The sequence below is a fragment of the Notamacropus eugenii genome, chromosome 2 (genome assembly GCF_028372415.1).
Source record: "Notamacropus eugenii isolate mMacEug1 chromosome 2, mMacEug1.pri_v2, whole genome shotgun sequence".
In the NCBI taxonomy this organism is placed as follows: Eukaryota; Metazoa; Chordata; class Mammalia; order Diprotodontia; family Macropodidae; genus Notamacropus; species Notamacropus eugenii.
The window spans coordinates 71,117,639-71,135,335 of record NC_092873.1 but is presented as its reverse complement, the minus strand read 5'-3'; the positions used below and the strand labels follow the sequence as shown (position 1 = coordinate 71,135,335).

At 36.6% G+C, this 17,697-nt stretch overlaps 1 protein-coding gene across 3 annotated transcripts in view; it reads left to right on the top strand.

Moving 5' to 3' along the window:
• The window catches only part of METRNL (meteorin like, glial cell differentiation regulator), a 36,558-nt gene extending 27,494 nt beyond the window's left edge, over positions 1–9,064 (top strand). For all 3 annotated transcript variants that reach the window (XM_072640898.1, XM_072640897.1, XM_072640899.1), the window contains one exon: positions 8,147–9,064. In XM_072640898.1, the coding sequence (XP_072496999.1) occupies positions 8,147–8,463 (317 nt within the window). In that variant the 3' untranslated portion in view covers positions 8,464–9,064. The remainder of the gene's footprint in view (positions 1–8,146) is intronic.
• The last annotated feature ends 8,633 nt before the right edge of the window (positions 9,065–17,697 follow it).

Sequence of the window (17,697 nt, the reverse complement as noted above, 5' to 3'; positions counted from 1 at the left end):
AGCAGAAATGCATCTAGGATAAGGAGGGAAGTGGTTGAATGTGAAAAAACAATCTTTATATCAAATTTGCTTGATAAAAGTTTGGTATATACACATATATGACTAATATAGTTATTCCTCAATAGATAAATGGTCTAAGAATACAAACAATTCTCAAAAGAACTTTCAGATATTAATAACCACATGGAAAAAGTGCTCTGAATTGCTAAGGATAAAGATAAGTGCAAATAAAAAAAAACCCTGAGGTTTAACCACAAAATAAACAGGAAAGAAGATAAGGAATTCAATAGAATTTTAGAAATGGTTTAGATATGGTTGACCCTCTGGAGAAAATGGAATGAGGGTAGAAATATACATTTTTCTTAGTGGTACATGGCACCTATACAAAAACTGATCACAGATCAGGGGATAAAAACTTCACAATCCAATGCAGAAAGGCAGAAATATTAAATGCATCCTTTTCAGATCATGATGCAACAAAAATTACATTTAATAAAGGAGCCAAGGAAAAATAGACTAAAAATTAATTAGAAACTAAATAAGATAATTCTGAAGAATGAATGGATCAAACAACAAATCATAGAAACAATCAATAACTTTATCCAAGAGAATGACAATAATGAGCCAACATAATAAAACTTATGGGATGTAGTGAAAGTGGTTCTTAGGGGAAGTTTTATGTCTTTAAATGCTTACATGAATAAAATAGAGAAAGACAAGATCAATGAATTGGACAACTAACAAAGCTAGAAAAAGGACAAATTACAAATCCCTAACTAAATACCAAATTAGAAATCCAGAAAACCAAAGGAGAGATCAATAAAACTAAAATTAAAACTATTGAACTAATAAAACTGAGTTGGTTTTATGAAAAAACCAATAAAATAGATAAACCATTGGTTAATTTGATTAAAAAAGAAGAAAACAAATTACCAGCATCAAAAATGAAAAGGGTGAGTTTACCACCAATGAAGAGGAAATCAAAACAACAATTAGGAGTTATTTTGTACAACTGTATGCTGATAAACGATAATCTTAGTTAAATGGATGAATGTTTACAAAAATATAAATTGTCCAGATTAACAGAAAAGGAAATAAAATACTTAATCCAATTTCAAAAAGAGAAATTGAACAAGCCATCAATAAACTCCCTAAGAAAAAATCTCCAGGACCAGATGGGTTTACAAGTGAATTCTATCAAATATTTAAAGAATAACTCATTCCAATACTATATAAGCTCCTTGGGAAAATAGGCAAAAATGGAGTGCTACCAAATCCTTTCTGTGATACAGATATCTAAACTAGAAAGAGCCAAAACAGAAAAAGAAAATTATAGACCAATTTCCCTAATCTGAATATAGATGTAATAATTTTAAATAAGATATTAGCAGAGATCACAGCCACTTATCTTGAGGATAATACATTGTGACTAAGTATGATTCATACCAGGAATGTAGGGCTGCTGGTTCAATATCAGGAAAACTATCAGCATAATTGACCATGTTAACAACAAAACTAAAAGAAATCACATGATTATCTCAACAGAAGAAGAAAAGGCATTTGACAAAATACAACAGCTATTCCTATTAAAAGTACTAGAGAGGATAGGAATAAATAGTCTTCCTTAAAATGACAGTATTTATCTAAAACCATTAGCAAGCATTATATGTAAAGTGGATCAGCTAGAAGCATTTCCAATTAGATCGTGGTGAAACAAAGATGTCCATTATCACCATTATTATTCAGTATTGTACTAGAAATGTTAGCTTTAGCAATAAGAAAAGAAAAAACTTGAAGGAATTAGTATAGGCAAAGAAGAAACAAAACTATTGCTCTTTGAGGATCATATAATGTTAGAGAATTGTAGAGAATCAAGTAAAAAATTATTTGAAATAATAAACAGCTTTAGGAAAGTTGCAGGATATAAAATAAATCTATACAAATGATTGACATTTCTGCATATAACTAACAAAACTCCACAAAAAGAGAAAGAAATTTCATCTAAAGTTACTATGGGCATTATAAAATATTTGGGAGTCTACCTGCCAAAACAAACCCAGGAACATAACTGCAAAACACTTTTCACATGAATAGTTAGATCTAAACAATTAGAAAAATATCAGTTGCTCATGGGTAGGCCAAGCTAATGTAATAAAAATGACAATTCTACCTAAATCAAATTACTTACTCAGTGCCATACCAAACAAACTACCAAAAATTATTTGATAGAGCTAGAAAAAAATAGCAAAATTCACCTGGAAAAACGAAAAGTCCAGAATATCAAGGGAATTAATGAAAAGAAATGCAAGGGAAGGTGGCCTAGGTGTACCAGATATTAAATTGTATTATAAAGCAGCAATCATCAAAATTACTTGGTAGTGGCTAAGAAATAGAGTGGTAGATCAGTGGAATAGGTTAGGTATGCAAGACACAACAGTCAATGACTATAGCAGTCTATTGATACACCTAAAGACTCCATTTTCTGATGTTAAGAATTCACTATTTAACAAAAAATTCTGATAAAACTGGAAAATGGTAGGCATAGTTCAACATCTTACATCCTGTACCAAGATAAAGATGAAATGCGTACATGATTTAGATGTAAAGACTAATACTATAAGCAAACTAGGAGAGCAAGGAATAGTTCATATATATGGAGAAGGGAAGAATTTATGACCAAATGAGATAGAGAACATTATGGAATGCAAAATGGATGATTTTGATTACATTAAACTGAAAAAACTTTTGCACAAACAAAGCCAATGCAACCAAGATTAGGAGGGAAGTAAAAAACTGGGAAAGAATTTTTATAACCAATGTCTCTCTTAAAAGCCTCATCTCTAAAACAGAAAACTGATTCAAGTTTATAAGAATATAAGACATTCTCCAATTGAAAAATGATCAAAGGTTATCAGCAGGCAGTTTTCAGAGGAAGAAATTAAAACTATCTATCGTCATGAAAAAAATGCTCTAAATCACTATTGGTTAGAGAAATGCACACCAAAACCACTCTGAGATACTACATCACATCTAGAAGATTGGCTAACATGACCAAACAGGAAAATGGTAAATGTTGGAGAAGATGTGGGAAAATTGGAACACTAATGCATTATTAGTAGCGTTGTGAATTGATCCAACTATTCTAGACAGCAATTCGGAACTCTGTTCAAAGGGCTATGGAAATGTGCATACCTTTTGACCCAGGAATACCACTTCTAGGGCTGTATCCCAAAGAGATTGTAAAAATGGGAAAAGGACCCACATGACAAAAATACTTATAGCAGCTCTTTTTGAGGTGGCAAAGAATTGGAAATTGAGGGTACATCCATCAATTGGGGAATGGCTGAACAAGCTGTGTTATGTGAATGTGATGGAATACTTTTGTGTGATAAGAAATGATAAAACAGGTAGGCTTCAGAAAAACCTGGAAAGACTTATATGAGCTGAAGGAAATGAGTAGGACCAGGAGAATATTGTACATGGTAACAGCCACATTGTGCAATGACTGACCTTGACATACCTAGCCCTTCTTAACAATGCAAGGATTCAAGACACCTCCAAAAGACTAACAATAGAAAATGCTATGCACATCCAGAGAAAGAATTTTGGAGTCTGTTCATGCCCTTTGACCCAGCAATACCATTTCTGTATCCCAAACAGATCATAAAATGGGAAAAGGATCCACATGTACAAAAATATTTATAGCAACTTTTTTTTTTTTTGTGGTGGCAAAGAATGAGAAATTTAAGGGATGCTGATCAATTGGGGAATGGCTGCTCAAGTTGTGGTTTATGAATGTAATGGAATTCTATTGTTCTATAAGAAATGATGAGCAGGTGGATTTCAGAAAAACTTGGAAAGACTTATATGAACTGATACTAAGTGAAGTAAACAGAGTCAGGAGAACACTGTACTCAGTAACAGCAACATTGTGCAAAGAACAACTTTGATAGACTTAGCTCTTCTCAGCAATGCAGCGATCTAAGACAGTTCCAAAAGACTCATGATGGAAAATTTATCAATATCCAGAAAAAAAACTAGAATCTGAGTACAGATAGAAGCATATTATTTTCTCTTTTTTTCCTTTCTTTCTCATGGTTTTTCCCTTTTGTTCTGAGTCTTCTTTTACAACATAACTAATGTGGAAATATGTTTAATGTGATTGTACACATATAGTCTGCATCAGATTGAAAGCTGTCTTGGGAGAGGAATAAGGGAAAAGAGAAAAATTTAGAACTCAAAATCTTATGGAAGTGAAAGTCGAAAACTAAAAATAAAAAAAAGAAGTACTAAAAAAGTTTGTGGCATATGGTTGTGATGGAGTCATACTGTGGAAAATGATGGAGAGGGAGGTTGAGAAAAGCATAGAAAGACCTATATGAACTGATATAAAGCAAGGTAAGAACTGAGAAATCATTTTGCGGTGACAGTAATGTAATGGTGATCAACTGTGAAAGACTTGGCTATTCTGATCAATACAATAATCCAAGACAATACCAGAGGACTCATGATGAAAAGATGCTTTTCATCTCAAGAAAGAGAACTAATGACCAAACAAGAAAATGTGTGTGCAAATTGAAGTATAACTTTCTGACTTTATTTTTCTTGCTTTTTAAAAAAAAATTGGTAATATCAAAATATGTTTTGCATGATTTCACATGTATAATTGATATCACGTTGCTTGCCTTGTCAGTGAGGAGAGTGTGGGAAGGAGAGAATTTGGAACTCAAAATTTAAAAAGAAAAGAATGTTCAAAAAATATAATCAATTGAAGTTAAAAAAAATGATATCTCCTCTCTTCTCACGCAACCCTTTAAAAACTATTTTCTGAAGTTATGGGTCAACTGAAACTGTTCTCTCCAAAATTATCAATGATCTCTCTAAATCTTATAGTGTTTTCTCAGTCCCCAAACACTTGTCTGCTACCTTTGATTATACTATCCTCCGCATAATCTTTCCTTTCTTTTTTTATAGTATCTTTCCCTTCATTCCTCTCTTACAGACTGTTTGCCTTCTTCTCCATCTCCTTTTCTGTTTCTTTATAAGTATCATACATACCTTAACTGTGGGTGCTCCCCAAGGTTCTATCCCAGACCATATTCTCTTCTCTTTTTATACTTAATAACCTGATTAGCTGCCATAGGTTTAATTATAATTTCTATATAAATGACTTACAGATCAATATATCCAGCTTAAGTCTCTTCCCTGAATTTCATTCCTGAAACTGATTATCAGACAGTTTGAACTGGATACCTTGGAGACATATCACATTCAAAATGTCCAAAACGGAATTTATTATCCCTCCCTCCCACAACCCCTTTACTATTCCCAACTTTACTATTTCTGTTGAACCAATGATTCTGTTGAACCCTTCTTCCAGGCTTCCAAGTTTGTAACTTTTTCATTACCTGAAGCTTCTCCCTCTGCATTACCTCACATATCCAGGTAGTTGCTAAGTCTTATTTCTACCTTAATAACAATGCATTCATTAAACCCCTTTTCTACACTCACTTATGGTTCAAGCCATCATCATCATCATCATTAGGAAGCAGTATCTTTCTAATTTCATCACCCTTCCCAAAGTCTTTTCAAACACTAATACTTCCTGCATACTTCTGCCAAAAGAATTTTTCTTAAATGCAGATCTTATCATGTGACTCTATTCCTCAGTCAACTCCATTGCCTCCAGGGTCAGATATAAACTTCTCTGTTTAGCTCTTAAATACTTCAAAATCTTGCTTCAATTCACCTTTCCAGCCACATTAAACATTAACTTTATCTCCTACTACCTTCTCTCCACCTTAAAGTAGGGCCAAACTAGCCTTCTTTCTGCTCTCTGCATATTGTGGTCCATTTCTCGTGCCTTTGCATTGACCATCCTCTGTAACTGGAATGCACTTTTTCTTCACCTCTGCCTCATGTAAGGGTGCAGTTTAAACATGACCTTCTACATGAAGCTTTTCCTGACCCCACCCCCAACTGCTATTATGCTCCCTCCCAAATGCCATCTATTTATCAATGTTCTATTTATTGCTTTATATTTATTCTGCAAATACTTTTATACAGATTTGTTTTCTTCCTCATTAGAATGTCAGCTTCCTGTGAGTAAGGATCTCTCCCTCCCTCCCTCCCCCCTCCTTCCTTCCTTCCTTCCTTCCTTCCTTCCTTCCTTCCTTCCTTCCTTCCTTCCTTCCTTCCTTCCTTCCTTTCTTCCTTCCTTTCTTCCTTCCTTCTTCTGTGGAAGCTGAGATGAGAACTTTTCTAGCATATATTCCACTTTTGAATGGGAAATTAATGGGACCTGCGCTACGCAGAAATGAGCTGAGTTGAGCTTGTTTGCCCCCAGAGACTAATATGATTTAGGAGAAGATATGCCCTGGAACAGCTAGGTGGTGTAGTGAATAGAGCACTGAGCCTGGAGTCAGGAAGATCTGAGTTCAAATTTAGAGTCAGATACTAGCAATGTGACCCTGGGCAAGTCACTTAACCTCTGTTTGCCTCAGTTCCTCATCTGTAAAATGGGGCCACACTGGAGAGGGAAATGGCAAACCACTCCAGTATCTTTTCCAGGAAAACTTCTGTAGGGTCACATAGAGTCAGTTGTTCAAAAATGGTGTATGTGTTCATCCTTTGTTGCCAAAGAATACCATGCCATCAGAGAAGTAATGACATGACTTGTACTTGACTTTGTTTTGAGTGAGGGGGCGCTGTGCAGGTCACCAGCCTCACTTCTCCTCCAGAGCCATCTGAATTCAGTGACCAGATATTCATCAGGATGACTGGAGATGACCCAGGATGAGGCACAATTGGGGTTAAGTGACTTGGCCAAGGTCACACAGCTAGTGAGTGTCAAGTCTCTGAGGTGAGATTTGAACTCAGGTCCTCCTAACTCCTGCACTGGTGTTCACAAATGAATGACTTGACTGAACAACAAAAACAAATACCCTGGAAGTGTTGGGACAAATATTTGTATTGGAGTGGGGAATCTGTAGCCTTGAGGTCACATGTGACCCTCTAGTTCCTCAAGTGTAGCCCCTTGACTGAGACCAAGTTTTACATAACAAATCTTTATTAAGGGGATTTATTCTGTAAAGTTTGGAAGAGGTTCCCCATCCCTGGACTTTGCATATTTTTTTCTGAATATATGTTTAAAGTAAATATTGTTTTAAAAAAGCTAGTCAATGTTAAGTGGCTAAATGGAACTGGGTTGCTAATCATTGGCCCTCTGACTATGGAATCGAACCAGTGGGAGCACAAGTCAGTGGCAGTAGAGAAAATGAAGGATCAAGCCTATTAGGAAAACCATGAGAAAAAAATATATCCCACCTGAGCTTGAGAGGACCAAGGTATACTCATGTCATGTGGGGTCCCATCCAAGATAAAATTGGGCCATTTGCCTTTGCAAAAGAGAGACACTCAACCTTTAACCTTCAATTTTTGTTGCCCTAATTTTTGGGATCCTAGAGAAATAACCAAAAAATGGGGGTAGGGTGGGGATTTAGACAAATCATTTTTTCTGGTATGTATTCCTTGACAAGTCAGTTGTACTGAGGTGATTTTGAGGTGTCACATTTGTTGTTTAATATCCTGGGCTCAGACGCCCAGATTCATGCAGCTTGCCTGAGCTTTCAAAATCCTAAGCAGTTTAAAGTTATAGAATGTCTAGTATGCTGTTCAATTGGCCTCTTCAAGACACATTATTTTCCTAAAAGCAATTCCCTATCATTCTTCATCTGAAGAGGCATCATTTCCTCCCTTGCATCCTGCAGGTGAAGACAGTATCTGAGGCAGTCTTCACGTTTTCCAGACTTCTATTACGTGAAAGTTTCTGGAATGAAACAGGTGGTGGACAGGATACTGGACTTGGAATCAGGCAGGCCTCGATTAAAATCCCAGTTCGAACGCTTAATAATATCATCCTAGACAGATCATTTAATCACTTTATACGTTAGTTTCCTTATATATAAAATGCTGGCTGGGCTTAAAAACTTTTAATGTAAAATCCCTTCCATTTTTAAATCAGTGGTTCTATCAATGCAAGTTTCCATGTCTTATTTACTTTTGATTTGTCTTCAAAGAAGTAAAAAGTCATTGTTCCTACTTATACAAGTTTCTAATGTTTTTGTCTCCTTTGTCCCTTTTCTAGTGGTAAGAGGATCCATCCAGAATGTAACAAATGAGCCAGAACAACAAGAATCTATCATTGACATCCGTGTCAGCAAGCTGTACAGGCAGAAGAATAAAGTCTTTCAGCTTGTGGAAAGCAGTGAGAACTGGCAAGGACAGATCAAGACACTATTAGAATGTGGAGTGAAACCAGGAAATGGGGATTTCCTCTTCACAGGCCGAATGCACTTTGGGGAGGCCAGATTAAGCTGTGCTCCTCGTTTCAAAGACTTCCTAAGGATGTATAAAGATGCTGAGAACAAGGGCCTGAATCCATGTGAAATAGGCACAGCCTGAAGATCGATGGTTAGATTAGAAATTCTCCTTTCCTTCCCAAGAAAACTCCACTCCACTTGCACTTATGCCTGACAAATTCACTATCACAGTGAATACTATTAATTTATTGGAAAGAAGCTTCCAGAGGAACTAACAATTGTAAGGCAGGTCCCATGGAGTTTCTTTATAATACCAGGAACTGTTATACTAATAAAGGGACAAGTCAGATTGGATACCACATACCCCAGATTTTTTTCTTAACCAGTTGCAAGTCTTGAAAAATGCAAACTAATTTATTATATTTTTAAAGCATTTTTCATTGGAAACAAACTCCCATACTTTAAATAAACTACTTTTATATCTTTTAATACCATTAAAAAAACCCATAAGATGTAGTATTTGGTCTGTTATAAAACTTTAACAACAATGTTTTTGTAAAAAACTTAGGGTATAATTTGAAGTAATTTCTTATGACAAAAATTGATGGAGTTGAACATTTTGATCAATTTTTTTCATTTCCTTTTTTAATTTTAATTTTTGACTATGATTGCCAGCCACCATCACCTTTAGGTTGGTAAAGTATTTCTGTTTCAGAAAAATAAAGGTTCCTGGATTTGTGAGAGCTGTTTGAGATTTCTTTTCTCTTCCCCCAGTCCCAGTGAGCTCTTATTTGCTACTTATTCCCCACTGATGGCCAGTTAGAATGGTGGCTATACATTTCAAGGATCTATTGACTATAATGTGTCCTTTGGGATGACTCAGATGAAGTGGGATTAGAATATTTTGTCTTCTGAGCCTGTAGAGACACTCACTTTAATCTACCCAAATTATTTTGTGCATGCTGCCACATAAATCTTGTAAAAATAATTACAGGAAAATTTTCAAGTAAATCTATTCATCTCTTGGACCTAGTTTTGAGTAATTAGATACTGAAAGTTCTGCACCAACAATACTTCCACTGTGACATCTTACCGATTCCTTCCAATCCTGAGAATTTTTAATTTTTTAAAATTTACATTTAAATTTTTCTATCCTCTTCTCCAAAACTTCCAGTCCGCTTATCATGGTCGCTAGGTGTTCAATGACGCTAACATTTATTGAACACTTGCATGGTAGCATACAAATAAAGTTTCAACCACACACCAAATAATCCTTCCTCTGTGCCATGTGGAATGCTGTAGGCAACAAACTTCCCTTCATCCTAAATCTTTTCCTCTTCTTTCTTGAATTAGCTATTACTAAAACATGACTCCTCTAGATGAGACAGCTTCCTTGGCTGCCTTTCCAGTACTGTCTATACCTTCACCCATTCTCCTTGGCTCACTAATTGAGGCAGCAGAGTTGAAATACTCTTTGCTCCCCATTGCCACTTCTATATTCTTTTCCTGCCTTCATTACTCAAGTAACTTCTACTTTGAGGTTCATGCTATTCATATTTTCCATTCAATCAAAATCTTGGTAACTGTACTCTACTCTTCCCACCCTTCCCCCCAACCCTGGTCACTCCTCGTCTTTCCTTAATGAGTTTGGTACATGGCATTTTTCCTTGCTCCCCAGCTAACCCTCATGCATACATACCAGTATGTGTGTGTATAGATATAGATATATATCTATGTATGTATGTATATATGTATGTGTATATGTATGTATGTATATACACACATGTACATATTGTTGTTGTGTTTGTCCTTCTTTTTCGAAGACAACCATGACATCAGAGAAATGATGACACGAGTTGCAATTGACTGTGATTTGAGTGAAAGAGGGCTGTGCAAGGTCACTAGCCTCACTTTCTCCTCCAGAGCCATCTGGATCCAGTAACCTAATATTCATCAGGATGACTGGAGATGACCCAAGATGCAATGGGAAACCCTGGCCCTTTTAGGCTAAGGTCTTTTCAGGTACTCACTTGGAGTGAGGAAACAACCATTCAGTGAATAGACCTCTATAGGAAGTGAGTGAAGGGATGGCTCCTTTAATTGGAAAGAAAAAGGAAAAAAATCAAGCTAGGAGGGAAAGACCCTCAGGGTTGCTGTTCCAAAGAGAAACAGTCGCCATTGACATTCACTGGAAGCCAGGGGGCCCCAAATTACAGCCATTAAGTGGAACTTGGGCAGGGACCTATTGTGGTCGAATCTCTGAGTTTCAGAGTGAACTGGTTTTAAGGTTTTGTGAAAGAGGAAAAATAAAATGAGTGAGAGAGATAAGGTAACTGGGCAGCTTCTGGCCATCACAATTTACCTTCCTTTGGAGATGAGAAGTATATACACACTCCCTCAAACACCATAACCACTCAGTTCTTCATTCTCACTTCCCATAAATCCAGGCACAAAGATGGTCATACCCTGAATCTTACCATCACCCACAAATGCAACACTTCCATGCTCAAGAATTCTGAAATCACCTTATCCAACCATAATGAATTGGATTTTCACCTGTCCCTCTGCTTTCCCTTGCAAAAACCTATTCTTCATCTTCACCATGACCTCCAATCCCTTGGCCCCTCAATTCTCTCTCCATTCATCCACCAATGTTATTTTCCTAAAGTATTAGTCTGACCGTGTCATCCCCCCATTCAACAAACTTCAATGGCTGCAGTGATAGGGAACCGCCTCACCTCCAGGATCAAATATAAAATTCTATTCAGCATTCAAAGCCCCCTTTCCAGTGTTCTTACATCTTACTCCCTACCACATACTCTTTGATTCAGTGCCACTTGCCTTCTGACTGACTGTTCTATGAACAAGACGCTCCATTTCTCAGCTCTAGGAATTTTTTCTGATTGTCCCCTATGCTTGGAATGCTCTTCCTTCCCAAATCTGCTTACTAACTTCCCAGGCTTCCTTTAAGTTCCAGCTAAAATTTCATCTGCTACCAGAAACCTTTCCCTAGCCCTCTTAATTCTAATATCCTCTCACTCTTAATTTTTTCCTATTTTTCCAGTACATACCTTGTTTGTATTTATTTGTTTTCATATTGTCTCCCCTATTAGATTGTGAGTTCTTTGAAGATAGGGACTGTCTTTCAACTCTTTGTATCCCCAGTGTTTAGCATAATACTTTGCACATAATAGACACTTAATAATTATTTATTGATTAAAGTACAAGACCAAGGTCTCTAAGAAAGTATTAGCTTTAGTCAGGTAATTTCCATCAATTCATATGAAAGGGTGACAAATGACTGGTAGATCAACCAGCTCTTTTGTGGCTTAACTCTTTGAAAAGTCCATCTACCCTAAATGCCTCCACTTTCTGTTCTCTCACTCCTTAACCCCTTGCATTCTGACTTTAGACCTCATCATTACACCAAAACTGCTCTCTCTCTCAAGTTACTAGTGATCTCTTAATTGTCATATCCAATGGCTTTTCCTCAATTTTCATTTTCCTTGACCTCTGTTGTTTTTTACATTCTTGAACACCCTCTTCCCCTTGATATTCTCTTCTCTAGGTTTTGAGAACATTACTTTCTCTTACTTCTCTTCCAATATATCTGACCACTTCTCTCTCCCCTTTGCTGAATTTTCCTCCAGATGCACCCTCCAGGCACAGGTGTCCCACAGAGTTCTGTTCTGAACCCTCTCTCTATACTGTACTACCTGGTGATTTCATAAGCTCCCATGGATTTAATTACGTTTACTTTAACTATTCTAAACTGATGATTCTCAGATCTACCAATCCTGCCCTAACCTCATTTCTGATCTCCAATCTTCTATCTCCAATGGCCTTTCAGACATCTTAAACTGGGTGTCCAGTAGATGTTTTAAATTAAGCATGTCTAAAACAACTCATTATCTTTCCCCTTAAATTTCACCACTCCTCCCACCTTTCCTTTTACTGTAGAGGGCCAAACCACTCTCCTAGTCCCTCAGGCTTGCAACTTAGGTATCTTTCTGGACTCCTCACTATTTCTCACCCTCCAGATCCAATTGGCTGCCAAGGCCTGTCAATTTCATCTTTGTAATATCTCTTGAATGTGGCTCGTTCTCTTCTCTGATACTATCACTACCCTGATGCAGGCCCTCATCACCTCACACCTGGACTATTACAGTAGCCTGGTGATGGGTCTGCCTGCCTTAGATCTCTCCCTACCCCAATCCATCCTTGATTAGGCCACTGAGGTGATTTTTCTAATGGTCAGATCCAACCATGTCCCCCTCTCCTTCCACTGAATGAACTCCAGTGACTCCCTTTCACCTCTAGGATCAAATATAAAATCCACTGTTTGGTGTTCATAGTCTTTCATAACCTACCATCCCCCTCCCCTTTTCCTAGTCTTCTGTACTTCTACCATGTACTTTCTGTTCCTATGACACTGGCCTGCTGGCTGTTCCATGAACAAACTCCATGTCTTAACTCTAGGCATTTTCTCTAACTATCCCCCATGCCTGGAATTCTATCCATCTCTGCCTCATCTCTGCCTCCTAAATTCCTTTACATCCTTCAAGTGCCAACTAAAATCTTATCTTCTATATGAGGCCTTTCCTAACCCCTCTTAATTCTAATGTATTCCCTTTTATTTCCTATTTTTCATTCATTTAGCTTGTTTGTACATAAATGGTTATTGTTCTCTCCATTAGATTGGTTCTTGAGGGCAGGGGCTGTCTTTGCCCCTCTTTTGTATCCCTAGCACCTGGCACAGTGCACATAATAGCTGCTTAATAACCATATATTGATGGTATGGCTTTTCCCCTCACATTCATTGCCATCATTCTATCTTTTTCTACTACAGTCTCCTCTTTTTCTCTCTTTGCTCCTCTCTGTTTCTCTAAAATGAGGGCATTGAACTAGATGATCTCCATGATCATTTCCAACTCTATCACCACACTCTTACTTCACTTCGACTGATTGTAAGTGCAAACACAGGATGTACCACCACCAGTAGAAGATCAAAACCTGAAAAGACTTAAAGGGTAGCTTAGGGAGCTGCCTGAAGCACACTCTGGTTAAGTGACTTGCCTGGGTTCACAAAGTTAAATGCCAGGCAAAATTTTAGTCCAAACCCTGAACTGAAACTACCACAGGACAATTCTCATTGTGAAAGTTCCATTAATATTTGATCAATTAATCAAATCACTGATGATTATCTGAAGGTTGTGTTAGGTAAATCCAATCAAATGCATATAATTAGGTTGTTTAGTCATATCAGATTCTCCATAACCCCATTTGAGGTGTTCTTGGAAAAGATACTGGAGTGGTTTGCTATTTTCTTCTCCAGCTCATTTTATAGATGAGGAAATTGAGGCAAAGAGGATTAAATGACTTATCTAGGCTCACAAAGCTAGTAATTATCTGAAGCCAGATCTGAGCTTAGGAAGATATTCTTCCCAATTCCATCCTGACAGTCTATCCACTGTACCATCTAGCTGACCAAACAAACATCAAGCCAGTCACGAAAGGTGGAGTTTCTAGCCTAATGGTTTCTTTGAGGAAAGGAGGTACTTTTGGGGAAGAAGATGGTAGTTTGATATTTCATTACCAATAAACTCCCTTTAAAAATATTAATTAGTATTGATATTTTTTGTTTCTGCATCACCCATATTTTCCAATGTAACCTTCTAACTCTCCTTCCTTTCAGAGAACCATTCCTTATAAAAAGAGGGGGAAAAATCCCAGTTCAGCAAAACTAACAAACACATCAGAAAATAACAGCACATGTAATATTCTTGCCCCATAGTTCTACACCTCTGCTTTTTCAGACCATATTGCCTCTACTCCTGCTATTTACCTCAACTACCTCTCACTGGAATCCCTGAACTTTGTCCCAGGTTCTTGAATTTTGATAGATGAATTTTTGCCTTTTCTTGCTTGGAACTAAGCCTTTACATCACTTCCTGGTAATTTTCAGACTATATTATAGTATGTATACCTTTCTCCTCCTCTCCATTTTAACTCCCTTTATTGTGTTATCTTCCCTAATAGAATGTTAGCTTTTTGAAGACTTTTCTACCTTCAGTGTCTGGTACATAGTAAGTTCTTAATAAGTTTTTGGTCTTATCATCATCGTCACTATCACTTGCAAAGAACATGAGGAGTTATCATATCTCTTCTTTGGAGCTAAGTTTGGTCATGTAATGTCATTTTTGTCATATGTCATTTTGTCATTGTTGATCTTTCCAATTATGTTGTTTTCATCATTGTTTTCCTGGTTGTACTTACTTCATTTCACATCATTTCCTATAAGTCTTACCATGACTCTCTGTATCTCCTTTCTTCTTCATTTCTTACAACACAGTACTCCATTATATTTATGCACCACAGCTTAGTCATTCACCAGTCAATGGGCATCTACTTTGTTTTCAATTCTTTGCTATCATATAGATTCTTATCTAGTAGTCTGTAGCTATTATTACAGTTAGTCACTAATAACTGTAGTGACTGTTAGCCTTAAGTTTATTTGAACTACTTTTGTGAATGGTAAAAGAAGTCTTATACTTAATAAAATTCTATTCAGCATTGAGCAAAGACCTGAGAGGAGGCAGTTTTCAGATGAAGAAATCAAAGCTATCTATAATCATATGAAGACATGCTTTAAATTACTTTTGACTAGAGAAATGTGAATTAAAACAACTCACATCTATCAGATTAGGTAATATGACAGAAAAGGAAAATGATAAATGTTGGATAATATGTGGGAAAACTGAGATACTAATGCATTGTTGGAGTTGTGAACTGATCAAGGTGTTCTGCAGAGCAATCTGGAACTATGCTGAAAGGGCGACCAAACTGTGCATACCCATTGATCCAGCAATGCCACTACTAGGTATGTATTCCAAAGAAATCATAAAATATGAAAAAATACCTATGTGCACAAGAATATTTATAACAGCTCTTTTTGTGGTGGCAAAGAATTGGAAATTGAAGGTATGAATATCAATTGGGGAATGGCGAACAAGTTGTGGTATATGAATGTAATGGAATACTATTATGCAATAAGAAATGATGAACAAGCATATTTCAGAAAAATCAGGAAAGACTTATATGAACTGATGCAAAGTGTAATGAGCAGAATCAGGAGAACATTTTACACAGTAACAGTGACATTTGTAATAATCAACTATGAATGACTTAGCTCTTCTCAGCAGTACAATAATCTCAGACAATTACAAAGGATTCAGGATGGAAAATGCTATTCATATCCAGGAATGAACTGATGGACTCAGAACTTCATTATTTTCAGTTTTCTTCTTTGGTCTGTTTCTTCTTTCACAACTATGATTAAAATGTAAATTTTTAAACAATTGCACATATATAGCCCATATCAAATTGGGAGGGGAAGGGAGAGACAGAGGGAGATAAATTTGGAACTCAAAATTTTATAAAAGTGAGTATTAAAAATCATCTTTATATATAATTGGGGGAAAACCTAGTACATTAAAAAAATACCTGAGAGCTTTGCAAAGGAAAAGTTAGTTTTTTCCATAGAATTGTAGACTGTTAGAATAAGGAGTCTAGCCCTCCCATTTTACAGATGAGGTATAGATGCGTTAAGCAATCTGCCCAACATCACAGATCAAGTTAGTGATAGGATTTGGAGTATCACAGGATCCCTGAGTAGGGTAGGACCTAAGAGGCTCTCTAGGCTAACCTGTACCTGAGAAAGAATCCTCCCTTAGCCCTGACAAGTAATCTCTTGAACCAAAGATTTCCTGCCTCTCTACTACCTCACCTTTGTTTCCAGACTTGTGAAGACTTGTACCTAGCTGTATGTGTGTGTGTGTGTGTGTGTGTGTGTGTGTGTGTGTGTGTGTGTGTGTTTGTCCTTGGTTGCTGAAGAAGACCATACCATCAGAGAAATGATGATATGACTTGCACTTGACTTTGTTTTGAGTGAGGGAGGGCTGTGCAGGTCACCAGCCTCACTTCTCCTCCAAAGCCATCTGAATCTAGTGACCAGACATTCATCAGGATGACTGGAGATGACCTAGGATGAGACAATTGGGGTTAAGTGACTTGACCAAGTTCACACAGCTAGTGAGTGTCAAGTGTCTGAGGTGAGATTTGAACTTAGGTCCTCCTGACTCCTGCACTGGTGCTCTATCCACTGCACCACCTAGCCACCCCTACCTAGCAGTACTAAGAAAAACAAAAGGTATGTCTGGTATCCTGCCTTTTCTTGAAAGGAGGATTTCATCCAGCTTCTGATTTCTCTCTAACTCTAATAGGTCAACTTTTTGACCATAATGCAGTCTGATTTGCATTCCAATCCTGACTAGTTTATTACCTTCTCCCATTCCATCTGCCAAGATGTGCATCCCAGATGCTTTCCAGTACCTGACTGAGAGGATGTTGGAAATGAATGGGATAGAATATGGTGACTATAGATACCCTTGAAATGAAAAATACTTCTATTTGATTACCATCTTCAAAAGGAACTTGCTTTTAAATACAATGTAAATGTCCCTATATTGGATGAAAGTCCTGGGATGTAATGAAATGTTGACAGTTTTTATGATGGAGACCTGATGCCTAAATGTAAAGTCCATCACTTGGGTTAAAAAAATATCTAGTATAAGCCAAAAATTAATTGGAAACTAAACAATCTAATCTTAAAGAATAAGTGGGTTAAACAACAAGTTATAGAAACAATCAACAACTTCATTCAAGAGAATGACGATAATGAGACAACCTACCAAATCTTATGGGATACTGCAAAAGCAGTTCTTAGGGGAAGTTTTATATCTTTGAATGCCTACATGAATAAAATAGAGAAAGAGGATATCAATAAATTGGGCATGCAGCTGAAAAAGCTAGAAAAAGAACAAATTAAAATTCCTCATGGAAATACCAAATTAGAAATACTGAAAACCAAAGGAGACATTAATAAAATTGAAATTAAGAAAACTATTGAACTGATAAATAAAACTAAGAGTTAGTTCTATGAAAAAAATTATAAAATTGATAAAACTTTGGTGAATTTGATAAAAGAAAAGAAAGAAGAAAACCAGATTACCAATATCAAAAATGAAGGGGGTGAACTAACCTCCAATGAGGAGGAAATTAAAACAATAATTAGACATTACTCTGCCCAATTGTATGCTCATAAATTCAACAACCTAAATGAGATGGATGATTATTTTAAAAAATATAAATTTCCCAGATTAACAGAAGAGGAAGTTGTATAATAACCTCATCTCAGAAAAAGAAATTGAAGAAGCCATCAATGAACTCCCTAGGAAAAAATCTCCAGGGCCAGATGGATTTATGAATGAATTCCATCAAACATTTATAGAACAGTTAATTCCAATACTACATAGAG